A 17,917-nucleotide genomic window follows, 5' to 3' on the forward strand; every position below is an offset into this window, starting at 1 on the left:
AGGACTCACCTATGACAACCAACAATGAATTCCTCACACTCTCAGAAGACTCCTGAGCTCGTTATACTATGCTAAAAGAAGCAAGTTGATGTTCTTAATTAGTTTTTACTCTAAACAATTACTGGTATCATGTCACAAATTATTATCTTTTGTTAGTTCTAATAATGTTAGAATTTTCGCCATCATGCAGGTCAAGTCTATTTTATGCAGTTTTGCTATGAAACACTACTCAAAGATTTAACATCAATAGTAAAGGAATACACATTTTCCAATATTAATTATATTCTTGCTAGGCCAGAATCATTAATTCTGAGAGGCCTTGATTTTTGAAGTTGCCTGATGATGGAATCGATTCGGAAAGGCCTCGCAAGAATAAAATTAACATTGGAAAATATGTATTAATTTACTAGTGATATTAAATTTAACTATTTCCAATGCTCCAATATTCTTCAATACTAAAAGATTTTAAATTAATAATAGGACTTGTTATATATTAGTATTTTTTTGGTTTTGTTTAGAATATTAGATTCTAATGTATATATAATAATGTTATTGCATCAACAAACAAAAACTTACACACCTTTAAACATATTATAACTGCAGTTAATCAAATATCACCTAAAATTTATATTCAAGTTATTCAAACCAATAAACACAACGCAGTAATAATGAAAGGTCCAAATGTAAAAAGCTTATGTTGTACTCTCTCAAGCAAGAGATAGGGAACCATATGAATAAAAATTTGTTTAATGGTATTTGTTGTAAAAAAAATTAAACCTGTAATTTAAAGTGTGAAAGTTTGTATGTTTCTCTTCAAATGATGAAAATAAAGTTGTTTATTGCAATATGTCTTATTCTAAGTGACTTAGATTAGAAAATAGTGTGTATATTTTTGTGCAGGAGTCACTTCCTGATATGTAATAAGTTTATAAATAATATTGATATGCAATGTTTAAGATTATTTATTCTTATTTTCTAAACTAGGTGGAGCACGTGGAGTTACTGCCTCCTATAAACCGAGAGCCGATAAAGGCGAAGGAGCTAAGCGTGGTGTGTGACACAATGCTGCAGGGACTTGGGCTTCATCTACGTTCGGTGGGGGTGGATGTAGAGATACTTAAGAACACACAGAACCACAATGTGTGTGTTGCTTTGTGCCATCAGGATAACAGGGTCATACTGACTAAGGGCAGTGTCTACAACAGGGTGAGTGTTTGTCACAGGGATTGAGGTTAACACAAAATTCTATCCACAATATCAGACATCTGTAGCTCCTTAGTGTTATTAATAACGTAACTGTTATTTAAAGCAATGCTGGCTTTTATTCTAAAATATAAGCTTTCAATGAAAAACTAAATTTTATTATGTTGAAATATACTATGTGATAGAGAAGCAAAATTAGTATTTTTTGATACAGGTCAGTTAGTATGTAAAATTAACGTCATGAAAAATTAAACATATATTTGGTTTTTTTCATGTCTTGGTTTAACCCTGGAACTGACAAATGCCCGATATCGGGCATTTTGGTTGCATCGTAGATGGCAGCGCCCGATATCTTAATATGTCTTTTATTCCTCAATATTACGTACTTAAAACACGATCAAAGAGTATCGGTATTGATACCAATCGAAAGATGAAGGTCCAGTTTATGTAAATAATACACTAATAAATAATGTTATCGCTTCGTTACACGTCCATACGTTTTATAATCTCTGAACGGTTTGTTTTACATTCTCCCATGTACCGCGCTAGTTGCGAGCGCAGCGATGAGTCAACTGGTTCATTCAGCTATTGTTATTTTGTCAGCTGCATGGTGTTCTGTCTGGTTTATTGTTTGTTTGAGTTCGTTGTAATGATGGTTGTGTATATGACAATAATAGTAAGTTTTTTGTGCCTGTTTACGTAATGGATCGTAATTTCCACGATCGTTCAAGTGACATTCGAGAACTAGTTGTACATGAAATAAGCAACAATGAGGATTCCGATTTAGACATTCAATCAGAACATAATTAAAAAAATGTATGATAAAAAAAAAATAGAAAATTAGTATGAATAGTTACAAGATTGTACAAATCAAAGTGAGCTTTGAAGTTCTTACTTTTGTTGGTAAGTAGCACTTTCAAATGTCAGTGTATGATTTTTGTATTTTGTGCGGGTAAATCGGCTCGCAAGCATTGCATTGTGGTAAAATAAAAAAACTATTTTAGCAGTTTATTTGAAGTAAATTTTGTCTACTGTACGTAAAATTAGATTGTTTTTTTTTTCTCTTTTATACTTTCATTTTATTTTAGTAATTAGATTTTTTTGTATTTTGAGGTAGGTCCGGTCCTGTCTACCTCGAATTACTGACACTGCACTGTAATAAGTATAATGTACCCAAGAGTATTATGCCTTTCGAAAATGAAACAGACTTTTTACTTTTACTAATGAATGTGATTGCTTGATACGGTTAACCCATTGCGAGATCATTAACAAGATCTCCTTCACGCAGTGCCTGGGTCTTACTGCATGGTAACTAACTCAGCTTGTCATAACATACTGTTCCTAATAGTTACAATAATGTGTTATAGAATGTGGTTAATTGGTTTTTACGCAACTTAGTATTTTAAGTAATAATCTACATTTAGTTTTACCTTCTTAAGCTTCCATAATAACTCAACAAATCGCATGAGTATGTTCAAGTTGAATAGCACTTACTTCAGCTTATGATATTATCCACTTTGTACCTCTACCATTTTAAAATTTTCTTTAGGTGTATATTTATATATCAGTGATGTTTTTATATTATTTTACAGTATAAAGGCACAAGTACGAGTAATATATAGAATTATAGTAATATATAGAAAATTAAAAAAAAAATACATTTGTTTTTAAGTAAAAACCAACTGTAAGTAGTGAAGCATGATTTGAACCTGCTGGATATCAATAATTGACTGAATTAGATTGCAAAAGAGTAGTAAAATACATTTATTGTGCTATTTATCATCCATTTATAATAAATAAAGCTTTTGTCTAGCTCCATCTCCCTCCTTGTCTGCTTTGCGTGTTTTACTGAGCCAATAACAAATGTATCCATATGCTTTGTCGGTTGTCACAATTGTGTCCACTATGTACCGTAAAATGGGGTGAATAGCAACAGTTTTCAACTTTGGAGCTAAAAAACAGTTATTAAATTTAATGCTAAACCAGTGAAAATTACCTCAGTTTTCCGGTCTTGCCTTCTTCTATTAAGCAGTATTAATTATTTTTAAATATCCTTCACCAAAAAAAATTAAAAAAATTAAAATGTTACTGTTTCTATTCACCCCACGGAAAGGGGTGAATAGAAACATATGTTGTTTTTGCTAGATATTTCTATTTTCCCAGTGTTGGGATGAATGGAAATACACTGTTTTATGACCTTTTACATGTTACAATATAAAAAAACATGGGAACAGATTTTTAAATGCACTTTTTCATGTAAACAAATTTATTAATACAAAAAATAGTTACCGGTACAAAAGAAACAAGCAGCAAACATTAGCTAGGTTTTTGATTGACTTCTACTACTTAATATAATGTCAGTCCACTGAGATCATCATCAAAACTAATGGTATTGTTAAAACGTGATGTGCTTGGGGCAACAATTGGAACACCAAGTTTACGGACAACATCGATTTTGCTTACGAAGGAGTCTTCATCTGTAACAGCAAATTTTCTCGCAAAAGGTTGTTTTTTGTAGAACTGGCAGATGTAACCACCTTCTTCATAATCTTTGACTTGGCAAACATATAGTCTGAAGTGGGCTTTAGTTTTCCCATAGACCTTTACCACAGCGAAATCTCCGGGAAGAAATGACAATTGCGTATTTAAGGGCTCCTCTACACCTGACTCTTCGTCTGGAGATGACAAGATTAATTCTTTGTCTGTGTCTTGGACAGAATAGTCTGACATGTCACTGTCAGACGATGATGGTTGGGTTGCCTTCTTTTTTGTTTTTTTTTTTTGTAATCTTGGTGCCTGCCTTTCTAACTCCGGTACTGGTACCGGTACTAGTCCCAGCTTGGTCAACTATTTCGGGATTATCTTCAGACATCTCAACAAAATCTTGGATGCCGACACTCTTCCCAGCTGCTACCGAAACCTTCACTCTTTTCTTCCTCGGTTTTGGGGAGTCACCTTGCCTCAATTTTTTCAAAAGCTCTTTGAAAACAAGAATCAATTGCTTCAATAGGTGTTTCACATACAGTACCAGGTGTATTGCCAGCCGACGACTGGGCTGAACTCACGGCAGCGCTATCGGAAACGCCATAACCTGGAAGCATTGCCAACACTGGTTTGCGGTTTATAGGGATTATTCCACACTTTTTGAAAACCTGATATAATGTTATCAGGTTTGCAAGTCTCAAAAACTTTTTTTTAAGAGGCTGGGGAACTTATCTTTCGGGACAGTAGCCTCGTACCTACCTGGCCCATTTTTTCCAATCTTTGAGGATAGCGCGCCATGATATCTTAAGCGGTCGAAAAAATGCGACGTCTAGTGGTTGGGTTATGTGAGTCGAGTTGCTCGGTAGAAAGATAAACTTAACTTTGCTCTCGTTGCATTTTTTTATAACGTCTAGTGACAGGTGGCTGGACAAGTTGTCCCCAATGAGATACTTCACACCATCAAACCGTCTAAAGTAAGGTAAAGCCACAGTTTCAACCCAAATCTGAAAAACAGAAGGAATCGAACCATCCACTTTTAGTACGATTATACCGGGAGTTGGCTGGACCTCCTTCCCTCCAGCTGTCGTAAAGATGCTGAGCTTTATATACCACATATGGTGGTAATATGGTTCCATCACCTGACGCAGCAAACATCACAGAAGTTGACGCTTTGGTCGAGTTCATTACTCTTTCAGGATATTTGCAGCCCCTCCTTGTTATTACTTTTGTTCGGCCAGGGTCGTCACACAGGTTAGTTTCATCGTAGTTAACAATGTGTGATTTAGGGACATCCTTTAACTCGACTTCCAAGTTATCAAAATACTCATTGATGAGTTCAGGTGTTACGGCTGCCCTAGACCGTTTGATGTTTTGGCACATTCGGAAAGATAATTGAGCTTTGTAGCGTTGTAGAAACGAATACACAAAATCTTTTCCTGGAAGATTGTCTTTAAACTTGATCACTGTCTTTCCACGCCTATCGAGATATTCTTTCACCAACAGCCGTAGAGTGATCGAATCAATCGGGTAACCCCATTCACCGACTGTTTTTAGTCTGTCAACAATAATTTTTTCTTCCTCTTCTGACAATACAGTTTGTCCCCCCTTCTTCTTCATCTCGCTACCTTTCTTCATGTGTCTATAAAGCACACTGTAATGAATGCCAGAGCAATCTGCCGCTACTCTTAAGCTCATACCATCATTTATTAAACTCAGAGCCCTTTTTAAGTCTTCAGCCGAGTGTTTTTTTATGTTTGTTGAGAGATATATAGTTTCTCGGCATGCTGGAAAAAAACATTTGTATTAGACCTAATTGTTTTTAAAATGTGCTTGAAACATATGTTTCATATCTAACATAAAAATGTTTCTTAAGTTACCGTACATATGTTAAACATACACACATGGGTATGTTATATGTACAGTACGATACGTAATATATGTTAAACATTACTACACAGTTCTTAAAACGAGAAAGAAAGATATGTACCGTAGGTACTGAGATTTAATTTAGGTTACCTGGGCCTAGACCTGTTGAAAATTGGTTACTTTTAGTAACATTCATAGTAGCCTAAATTTTAAGCATACTATATAACTCCATACTAACTGAGACAGTGAACAAGCACTAAAATAACAACAAAATATTGTATATATATAATTTTATAACCTTACTATCTAATTTTGTAATCCGTGGGGTGAAAAGAAACACAACAATTCTCTGTTTCTATTCACCCCGTGATTTAAAAATATCCGACATGATAACCTAAAAATTATTGAACAACATGTTTCAGAATAGATAGATTTGTTAACTCCTGTAATTGATCTCTTAGATGTTTTAGCACAATAAAAAAACCTACTTGGTTGTATGAAAGAACTTAGTTTGGTACTTACATGAGAAGTTTAGAAAGATTCAATTGTTGAGGTTATTAAAAGCACATGTGTCGTCTTCAATACACAGCAGTACAGTGATGCCAACACAACAACGTTATTTTTCCCTGTAACTTTCAAGGTTTGCAGCTTTCAAAAAAAATATCCCGCGGTGGATTATCAGTTTTGTGCCTTTCTACCATTTTGTAAAAGATTTTCGGAAGTTTTGTTGCTATTCACCCCAGTGTTGCTATTCACCCCATTTTACGGTATCTCATTATTTTTCTTTATCGTGTGATAGTATTGTGATTACGTTACATTTTTATCTTGTTACATAGTGGTGACAGTGTATTTTATTTTATGAGTAAAATTTGATTTTGTGATGAAATTGAATATATGATAAGACTTTATCTACAAAGTGATAAAAAAATAATAAAAAGCTCTAAGGGGTTCATATAATTTTTCAGTTTTATTAGATTGTACAATAAATTTGAATTTAGATCAAATTAATGGTCTTTTAAATAGATGTTTTTAGATTTGTATTAATAAATATGCTAATTATAACTAAAATGCCCTATTAATTTACACTTACCTCCTATACCATAGTTATAATAAAAATTGCTTTGATTGTAATGAAAAATATATTTTACAGTTGTGTTGGCTCTAAGAAAATTATGGAATTCTTAAACGGCATGCAAAGGGTTAAAATTGACAAATAAAGACAAACAGACGATAAATGAGGTGAAATAAACCATAGTGTTATAGGAATGTTTTGTTTATTTCCACCTATTCAATCATATCCGAAAATATTTCTTCACATTTTTTGTACACCCTATGTCATGATACCTACCACTTTATGTAGTTTCAATGAATATGCATCATATATGTTTCTAATAGTTTGGTGAATGTTACAGCTGTACCAGCAAGTACCACAAGGAATGTGTTACCGGGTACAGAAAGTGACAGCGAAAGAATCAACTAGTAGAAGTTCTCAACTACTACAATGTCATAGTTACCAAGGATGACATCTTTAGTAGATGCCAGGTAAGCACATATTAAGCTTATAAACAGTCATTCACTTATCATTAGTTTAAGACTACACTTGCAAGCAATCAATTACTGGGTGCTGCCGAAAATACTGTTACAATGCCAAAAACGTGTGAATTGAAAAACTAGTCCTACCACTGTAATTCTGGACTTATATTTTGATATTAAAAACTGAACAAAAGTGTGCAAAATTATGTAATATACAGAAAAAAACATAGAGCCTACTGTGGTGATGGGGGAAGGCCAGTGATAAGTAAAATTTAGTTATGACAAAAAAATTCAATAATGTACAATATTCAAAATAATATTTTATTTTACTAAAAAAAAGTAAAACATGTTCATCCCACCAGTACATGTGTTCAAAAAGTATCGCGAATTTTGTGTATTTTCAAAAATTATTTATTCGTGAATATCTATTTTGTCCCCTTCAAAGTAATCCCCCTGGGATATTATACACTTGTGCCAAAGTTTTTTCCAATCTTCGAAGCACTTCAAAAAATCATTTTTTGGTATCTTGTTCAGCTCCTCCTTCGATGCCGTCTCTATCTTGTCAATCGTGCCGTAGCGTCGTCCTTTCATGGGCCTCTTCAGTTTTGGGAACAAGAAAAACTCACAGGGGCCAGATCTGGGGAATACGGTGGCTGCAGTATCATTAGTGTGTTGTTTTTTGGCCAAGATGTCGCGTAAAAAGCAGCGCTGTGTGAGCAGGGGCGTTATCGTGGCGCAAAAGCCAATTTTTGTTTTTCCACAAATTTGGGCATTTCTGGCGGATTGCTTCGCGCAAATTGCGCATAGCTTGCAGGTAATATTCCTTATTCACCGTTCTACCTTGTGGCAAGAACTCGTGATGCACCACGTCCCTGCAATCGAAGAAAAACTGTAAGCAAAACTTTCACATCTGACCGAACTTGGCGTGCTTTTTTTCGGTCTTGGTTCGTGCGGCAGCTTCCATTGAGATGATTGAGCTTTGGTTTCTACGTCATAACCATAAACCCACGATTCGTCACCAGTTATGACCCTCTGGAGCAAATTCGGGTCGTCACAGACAGATTCTAACATCTCATTAGCAATGTTCATGCGATGCTGTTTTTGATCGAAATTGAGCAATTTTGGTACGAATTTTGTGGTGACCCATCTCATGCCCAAATTATCGATTAAAATTGAATAGCACGAGCCAATCGATATGCCTAGGTCCTCGGCAATTTCTCTAACGGTGATTCGACGATTGGCCAATACCATTTTCTTCACTTCATCAATTTTTTCGTCTGTTGTTGAAGTGCTCGGGGGCGTCTGGCACGCTCTTCGTCGTTCACATCTTCTCTGCCTTCTGAAAACATTTTGTACCACCGATAAACGTTGCTTTTGTCCAAAGTAGCTTCTCTGTATGCCACAGTCAACATTCGGAATGCATCCGTGCACTTAATTTAGTTTTTCACACAAAATTTGATACAGGTACTTTGTTCCATTTTTTTGAATAGGTAAAAATTGAAGACGTACCAAAACACGTGCAAGCAAAGCAGCTGTCAACAATTAACTGAACATTCAAAATGGCCGAAATTGTAAACACAAGTGAGAGACATATGTACCAACATAACGCCACAAAAAAAATTGAAATTCGAATATACGTAACCCGCGAAAATTCAAAATTCGTGATACTTTTTGAACACACCTCGTACATGTCCTAAGTTGACACAAAAGCACTGACATCACAGTTTTACCAAGGTCATTGTTTTTTTAAGAAGCTGTGGCGAGATTGGAGTAAGAGAAAAAAGTTCCATCCCTCTCTCTCGCATCACCCTACTATACCACATCATCAACTTGAGGGACAAAATGATTAGGCTTGGCCTGAGGCATTCCTTGCTGGCAAAACTAACAGTTAGAAAATGTTTTACTGTCCATCACCAGCCCGTGTATTGGTTTGATTTTGGTTGTTCCTGATATCACAAGGCCGGATTGACATGTTTTACTGTACATTAAGAAAAATATTAAAAACGAGCACCCTAGCACAGTTCTTAACATTTATTTTCTATAAAATATTTTTGTCAAATAAAAATGCAATTGGCAGGATATGATTTCTGCTCTTTCATTTAGTGTGTTATTTAAACTGTTTTAATCCAAAGATAACAACATTATAATAAAACTGCTAAGTGTTGTTGTGTACTAGAAAATATGTTTGTAAATGTTTAGGTTATTGTTCGTATTTTACTGTATGTTTTATGAACTTGTATAATTCCAACATAAATTTGAAATATATATGCTCTACTGAATCTAGTAGTAGTGCCAGTGGTAAATACTAGTATTAAACAGTATCAAATATGGTAGTATTTGGAAAATATGTAGTTTTATTAATATTTTGGAAAAAAACCTTGCAAATAAAATAAAAATGGGCTTGGACAGTCTTATTGTATATCTAATAGGTATTGCTTAAACAATTAACATTTAAATATAAATAAAATAATAGTTTTGTATAACACATTACGATATTTAATCATACTTATGAACCATTCTATATAAATATAACGATACTTTTGTTTTATTACAGGTGGTTACATAAAAAACATAAATAACTTTCATCAATTAACTATGGGTAACAGACAACTGATTTCTTGTAATCTGTTCTTTGTCCCAGTAGGCAGTTATTTCCATTGAGTTTTATTATGTCGTGTTTGATTGGTATTGCCAATTTATGAAATGTGATTGTACCATTTAACAAATGAAGTTTAGGGTCACTGCCTATCTATTCTGATTGTCAAATTATGATATACTCCTTAACATTTTGAATGTGATATTATGATCTTATCCTTCAAAAACTGAAGAATCCTTTAACTTCACCTTTAAATTCATTATCAAATATAAGGATTGTGGTGAAAATGCTCTCGGAAAGTTTTGGTAATGTCACAGTACAGTTGGGGGCAGTTTAATCATTTGCCTTACTGCTCAGATCTGGCTCTGTCTCATTACCAATTCTTCCTGCAACATGATAGCTTGAGACTCTCTCAGGTTGTAGCTGAATATTAATTCCATGTTCTATGGATGCATATAGCTGTCCTTGCTTATAAGAAACATATGAAAATAATTAATTACATACAAAAATAACATGAATTGTGTTCTTAATTTAATTAAGGAAAATAGTTCAGCATTCAGAAAGTTTATTTATGATAGTCAGCTAACAGTGTTAATGTTGAAATTAACTGTCTGCCAGTACCTGTTTTAATCTTAAACCTTAAAGTGATGGATATATTTATGTAATTATTTCCCTAATTAGTATCTTCAGATTTCAAGTAAAAAACTGAAAACTGATTGTTTTAAAGATTTTAACAAGATATTTTTTACATGTAAATATTTATGGAAAACAAAAATAAAAGTTTCCAATTTACAAAAAACAGAAAAAACAATCATAATAAAAATCACAAAATTTAAATCACAATTAAAGTAATTCTACAGTCACTTTAAACAGTGTTTAGAAGTAACATATATCACGACATTCGACGTAGGAACAGAGCTTGCATGCGATCTCAAGAATTGCAATGACATACTCCATATATGGAATAAGGCGTAAAATGCACCAACATACAGTGGAAAGATGGAGTTCCGTTGCTATGATAACCAGTTTCAGATTGATAACAAGTGCTATGAATTAAGAATTATGAATAGAGCACAACTGTTGTCTGACATTCAGTTACCATTCTACAGAATGTTATCATCAGTTTTACAAACTACTGCATTTTATTGGGGACAAAATAATATAATACATGTGATGGAGTCATCTTTACCTCGTGGATTTTCTGTAATATGCATGGGAAAAACAGATAGAGAGAAACAAAACATTTTTACACTGTTATAAGACAGAAACCTTTAATTTTCTTATTTACAAATGCTCTTAATTGTTGTTAAAGGATTGCAACAATGCAGTGTTCAAGAAACTGAGTCCGGCAGAGCTGAGGAAAGTGATCGATTCTACTCACACAACAAAGCGTATGTCTAACTATGACTTAGACCTGGCTGAAGATGAGTATGATGACTATGTTGACTACGGAGAGTTCTCGGATGGCAGTGGATACTCAGATGAAGACCTGCCAGCTCCTCCTATTATCTCGGGGCCTCCAAGGTCTTTCCCTGAAGAGGTCTCTGCATCTGCTGTAGTAGAGAAAAAGGAGGAGGAGGAAGAAGAGGAAGAGGAGCCATACGGATATGGTTGTGTAACAACCTCTGGGGCTCATATCAAAGTAAGTCAAGCATCAGTGGCAAAGTTAGTAAATTTGGCTTTATTTTCTCTAATATGGTAGTGTGAAATTTATGGTATAAACAATTTATAGTTTGAATTCTTAGGAGTGAAAAATAAACCAAACTAAATGAAACTAGAGTAGAAGAACCTTAAAAATTATTTAGCACTTTTTTTGTGAAACTATTTTTATTATTTATAATAAGTGTTTGATTTTCGTTTTTAATCTTTTACTTTTTATTTACTACAGTAATTCACAATGTCTAACTAGGTTGTTTTCTTTGCTGGACCGAAAATTAGTTCAATTGAATTGACTATTGCCAAAAAGTCAAACACACGACTTTGCAAGGGTGTATCCCTAGCTGAGTGGATTTTGGTGCTTTTGACCAAAGACTGTTTGTACTCTGTATGGGGTGCTAATGTGGTGAAAAGATAATAGTGCAGTTGAAGATCTTTTATACTTAATACCACAATGTATTCAGAGTTTATACTACTAGTTTTTATATGTGAGATGAAAAAGGTATTCATTTATGAAATGTAAATCATTCCCATTAGATACACAGACCAAAGATAATTTGCTTTGAATGTTAAATTTAAATACTTTATGGAGAAATTTTACTTACAAACTTCACAATTTAAATAGATCTTGTATTTTCATTACCAAATTACGTTATTAACTTCAGTATTTCATCATTTATGGGTATAGACACGTATGTCTAGAATAAGAGGTTTGTGTATTGTTTTGATCCTGTCAGCATTGTGGAACTTGCCTCATCATAGGTCACTTAACTGTGGACACTGTTCCATAGTCCTGTCAGATTTGCATCTAACACATATAAAAACGTATTTAGACTGCTTTGCTAATACATCACTTAAATCATCAATATTATTATTATTATTGTCCCACATAAATCTTTTCATTCATCTTTTTAGTAATAGCCAGTTATTTTCTAGAATTATTGTTAAGTGTCACATTTATTTCAAACTTAAAACATTTGCCAAATCAAATTTATCCATAAATACATGTCTATCCATTTTTGGCTATAGCTTCTTATAATAAGAATTTAGTCTTCTGCAGGTTTAAAAAAAATATAATTCATAATAGAACATTTAAACAAGATTAAACACACACCAGATCCATGGAACAATGAAAACTAGAAATAAAAACCATAAAAAACTTCAGGGCAGGTGATATGCAACTGGAAGCTCTCTGCACTGTACAACTACAGCAAAGTCACCAAGGTGCAGCATGGTCAGAAGATCAAAGAAGTGCTGACATCCAGTAGAAAATGTCAGAACTACCTGCACAATGCGCGGTTACCATAGAAATGCTTCTTGCGCAATATTACGGCAGACAACAGAATAAAACAGGAAGGAAATAATAATGCGTAATATAACATTAGTAGCACACTTTTAAGCAATTGCTTTAAGTGTAATATTTCGTAAAAACCTGTGAAGCAGTTAACAAAAAGATGTATAACACTTAATATTTCAATAAATATTCATATAATATATATATATATATATATATATATATATATATATATATATATATATATGCTTGCTGTAAACATAGAAACAACCTAGCATTTTAAGGAAAATGACCAGCAGTTAGAGGGTTAAAGAAATAAATAATTTTAAAATATAACACATGTAATTTCCTCGTTGAGGTGTATTTTTCTAAACATCTTGTAAGAAAATCTTATCCTTATTTTCAACCATTTGACTTTGGACCTGATTATAAGATGATCCTAATTCTGGGTCAGTGCTTACCCTCATCAAAATTGATCAATTTCTATGGAATTTTCCTTTTTTTACATTTATATATAGATAGATAATTAATTAAGGAGATGGTTAGACTATTTATTCAAACCTTACACCAGTTGCACCTCTTTATAATGTTATTCTAATTTTGGTAGTGTGTTTTTTATTATTCTTTTATGTTATCAAAGATGATTAATGATATTAATTATTTTTTACGTTATTAATTAAAGAATTAACAATTTTAAAAGTAATTTTTTCCTTTGCACAGCTAAAGATTCTTCCCTTGCAACATGTTTGTTTTTAGCGTCTAAAGATATTTTACAAAAGAAGTGGAAAGATAAGTAAGAAGTAAAAGTCTGTGAAAATTCCAAAAACCAAAAATATACAGTCATTTTTAAAAAGTGATTTATATTTTTGTTGGGTCAAAATATTGTATTAAACTATTACTATATTGTATGGAACATGGAAGAAACCATATAGTAACCATGAAGTTTATTTTGTAGAAAAAAATTTTACTTTTGACAAAGCAAGACAGAAATCTGTAAATAAAAATTGCATCATAATGTAAATATTTTGAAAAATTAATGTATTGTATTTCCCTATTGATATTAAATTGCTTCATATGAAGTAAAAAGTTTATGTGCTATAACTAAACGGATGAAAGCAAACTAGAATGGCTTAATAATTATGATTTCTTTGGCTTTGACATTCCTTCTCCTATAATTTTTAATTCATCAACCTGCAATACCAACTGTTTGAAATTTATGGAACATGAGGAAAAGCTTGCAAATAAAGCAGAAGAGAAGTGTTTACACTTAGATTAAAGTAAAATGCTCGTACAAAATAAATCAAGGAACCGCTAATCAATGCTTATCTTGAGCGATAGATAACAGAACATCCAAGAAACTATACTTTAAAAAATTAAAAATTGATATAAAACATTTTGTTTGATATTTTAAATGATTGTTCATTTCATAGATCATTTGGTATTTACTTTTTGTTTCAGCACGAAAGTATACCAAAAGAAGTGTTCAACAAAGTACCTGTATTTTACATCTGTGACTCTTGTGGCCATTGCTACTGGGACGGCAGCCACTTGGAACGCATTCTGGGAGGCAGGCTTAAACATATAGTTACAAAATAATTTCTGCTCATATCTTATCACCGTAATGATCTTTCAAGGGATCGATTGTTCACTTAGTCTTTCTTCTTTTAGATATGACAATATAGACTGTATTAATCATGATACATCTCCTGCTGTATATGATTACTTATAAATAATATTCTTTTATTATATTTTTATATATTATGTTTGTATAATGAGGTTACCATTGGGAATACAAAGGAAGTGGTGTGATCTGTTTTTAACATTGTTTTTTACGTCATTATTTCATGATGAATTATGAGTAAATGTCCTGTGATTACTTTCGTTATACAATTAAAACATAAAACTAATAAACATACTACAAATTTAGATAGAGAAGTTTTTGTTACCTCCCCTATTCCTATTTACAACCACACTGTTCATTTCACAGTGTATTATTGTTATTTTTCTGTTTCGAATGTGTGAATGTCTCCATTGATATTCTAATTTGCATTAGAAAATAAATAATAATCCTTCAGCAGTTAAATATATATTGGGAAGAAAAAAATATGGAATTTTTGTGTTATTTTAAACTGCTCTTAGCAACCGAGGCTTTGTGCAAAATTGCAAGATCCTCCTTTAATTTCAATTTCCCATCCAACTTCTCTTCTTCCTGCATCTACCTGTTGTAATCACAACATTCATTACTCTTTTTCTTTCTCTCATGTTTAATGTCATCTTATGTTATTAAATATGGAAATAATTTATCAATGTTTAAATTGTATTAATAAAAAAATCATTTATCTTTGTTGTTAAATCATTTTACTAATTTAATAAAAAAAATCATAAAGTAATTAAGTTAAATTAAATGAGTTATTACTGTAATTATTCTTAACTTTAAATTTCCAATAAATTAGTATTTTATGGAGGAAAGATATTACCTGATGTGAGTCTTAATAAATTTAATATTTTAAGTCTAGGAGCATTATTTTAATTCCATTAAAACTACAATTTGGGCATGATGCAAAATTTAGAATACAGTTAATTTATTTTAATATATTGGCTGATCAAGTGTGTTAAAACTATTAATGTACTTATTTTACATACACACAATGTATATGCAGTGGTGTGCCCAGAAACCTTCTCGGGGGGTTTCTGAAATAGCAGAGGAAATGTTTGAAATACTAGGTTATAAAATTGATAAAAATAGTACTTCTAAACTAATAAAGCTACAATAATGGGAGTTATATTACAATTTAGCTTGTTTATTTCTGCTTTTCTGTATATCAAACTGTTTACTAATAACTTTCTGTTTTTATATCGATAACAAAAAAATACAAAAGTTTCAACAAACTTTGAACATTCATAACTCGGAAATTTGTGATCCGATTTAGACCAAATGCCTATACAATATAGATACACATGTACTGCAAGTGTAATTGTGCTAAGTAAATTTAAGAATAGTCTGAAAAAAGTTGTTATTCTTAACTTTTATTCTTGACCGTGTGGTCCACAACACAAAATTTGGCATTGGTCACATTATGGAGCTTGGACATTATCTTGAGCATGCAGTTTTGTAAATCATTAATTTTTAACACAGATTAAATTGAGCAAGTTTGTTAATTCACCGTAACCGGTGGTAGTAACTAATTTTGGTGAAAGTGTAAGATGTTTGATTTTACTGTAATAAGTTTTTTGGTTTGGAGCAATAACATTTGAAACATTAAAAATAAGTCTTCTATATTGTCTTGACAAATTTGTGATTTAAAATAAAAACCTTTTATTTCTACAAAAATTATTTACAAAATAAAAAAATTTGTATAAAAAACAAGGCACTTTTAAAATAAACAATTTTTAGTTTGTGTTTAGTGATTTTTCACTATAGATAGTCAATATGGTTTATACACAGAGAAGTACAATTAACTAAATATAATTATATAAATATGATCAAACAAAAATTAAATACCAATGTGTTTTTATTTTTGTAATATTATTGCATGCTAAAGTCTATTATAATTTTGTTTTGTAGTAAGATTCATATACTAAATTTTTAAACGCCATCAAGCTCTTGTCATAGTAGTATTTACAGTATCTAAATGGTTCCCTGATTTTTATTTTAATAAAGATAAAAAGCATTGAAACAATTTTGCACAGCAAACAAAGGTTCACACATATGTTACTGTCACTAAAATTGTATTCATCTGGCACAAAAATCGTATTAAATTCAGAATTATGTAAGTTTTTATGATTATTATACATAATGTAAAACACAAACTGTCGACAATACAATGTACAGCTGAGCTGCCAGCTGATGACAAATGAAACACACAATAATAAACAAAAATCAGATTAGTCACACTCAAGAAAATAAAATAATTTGGTTAGTTGTTCCGTCTATAAAATCAATATCTAGTGGAAATATGGTGAACCGAGTTAAATGTCAAATGCAGACTAAGAAACAGCACTCAACAGCAATCAAAGACATTTTTTAGCCGAAAGTCCATTCAGAAAAATCAAATTCAAACAAAATTACAATACCAGAACATTTGTGAATTCTCTCCACCCTGCGAACAAACATAATATACTCAACACAAAATACTTGAAATTGGCTCAACTCCATATAACTGTGGCCAAAAACCACTCCAGCAAAAGAGAGGGTACACCCTAAAACAATATCCCCAGCAAAGTACACAAACAAAAGAAAAAATAAAGCTTTTACATCAAAATGTAGACCGCCTCCCCAATAAAATAGATATCCTAAACGACCAGCTAGCCCAAGAGACCCCTGACATCATTGTCATCACGGAACATGGCTACCAAGAAAATTCTATCAGTAATGTTAGACTGAATGGATACAATCTAATAGATTCTTTTAGCAGAACACAACATATTAAAGGGGGGTTGTAGTATATGTTAGAGAGAACTTCAGGAATCATTCAACAAGCTTGAATGCGTCCCAATACAGCGAAGAACTGCTCTGTGAGATAGCGGCAGTAAAGCTACAAACTACCCAGAGACACTTACATTATTGGAGTGTACAGGCCAAATCATAATCTTGAAAATGCCTTAGAAATCCTAGGAACCTTCCTGGACATAATTCCAACATGGAAGAGTACAGTAATCCTAATGGGGGACATAAATGTAAACTGCTTGGACGAGAGTTCAACGAGTAACAAAACACTTGAAGCTTTCCTGAACAACACAACATCATAAGACTGTATCTCCCTCCAACCAGGATCACACCACATAGCCAGACCTCCATAGATTTTATATGTACTAATTTAGCCTCATCTGAAATTGAATCCGAAGTAATAAATACCTTCATCTCTGATCATACCGGACAAATGTGCACAATAAATGTCCAAAACCTGGAAAGGACAACATGACAATACAAAAAAGGAGCTTTACCAGGAGAAACATACAGGAACTAAAAGAACTCTTGAGCCAACAATCCTGGGAAGAAGTATACTCAAAGGAAAATGCTGAAGAAGCATACATGACCCTGCACAAGATAATTATAAGCACAATCAACAAAACTTGTCCTGTCAAAATTACTCAAACTAAGAAAATGAAGAAACCCACACCTCGGGACTCTGACACTAAAAAATTAATCATACCGGACAAATGTGCACAATAAATGTCCAAAAACCTGGAAAGGACAACATGACAATACAAAAAAGGAGCTTTACCAGGAGAAACATACAGGAACTAAAAGAACTCTTGAGCCAACAATCCTGGGAAGAAGTATA

At 32.5% G+C, this 17,917-nt stretch overlaps 1 protein-coding gene across 1 annotated transcript; it reads left to right on the forward strand.

The window, feature by feature from the left end:
* Positions 1-984: 984 nt before the first annotated feature.
* LOC124373160 (exonuclease mut-7 homolog) lies at positions 985-14,558 on the forward strand (the record flags this gene model as incomplete). Its single annotated transcript, XM_046831560.1, has 4 exons — positions 985-1,206; positions 7,018-7,095; positions 10,995-11,324; positions 14,091-14,558. Coding segments are annotated over 4 exons (768 nt in total), but the record flags the coding sequence as incomplete, so codon positions are not given.
* Positions 14,559-17,917: the final 3,359 nt, after the last annotated feature.

Source organism: Homalodisca vitripennis, unplaced genomic scaffold (assembly GCF_021130785.1).
Source record: "Homalodisca vitripennis isolate AUS2020 unplaced genomic scaffold, UT_GWSS_2.1 ScUCBcl_4953;HRSCAF=11420, whole genome shotgun sequence".
Taxonomy (NCBI): domain Eukaryota; kingdom Metazoa; phylum Arthropoda; class Insecta; order Hemiptera; family Cicadellidae; genus Homalodisca; species Homalodisca vitripennis.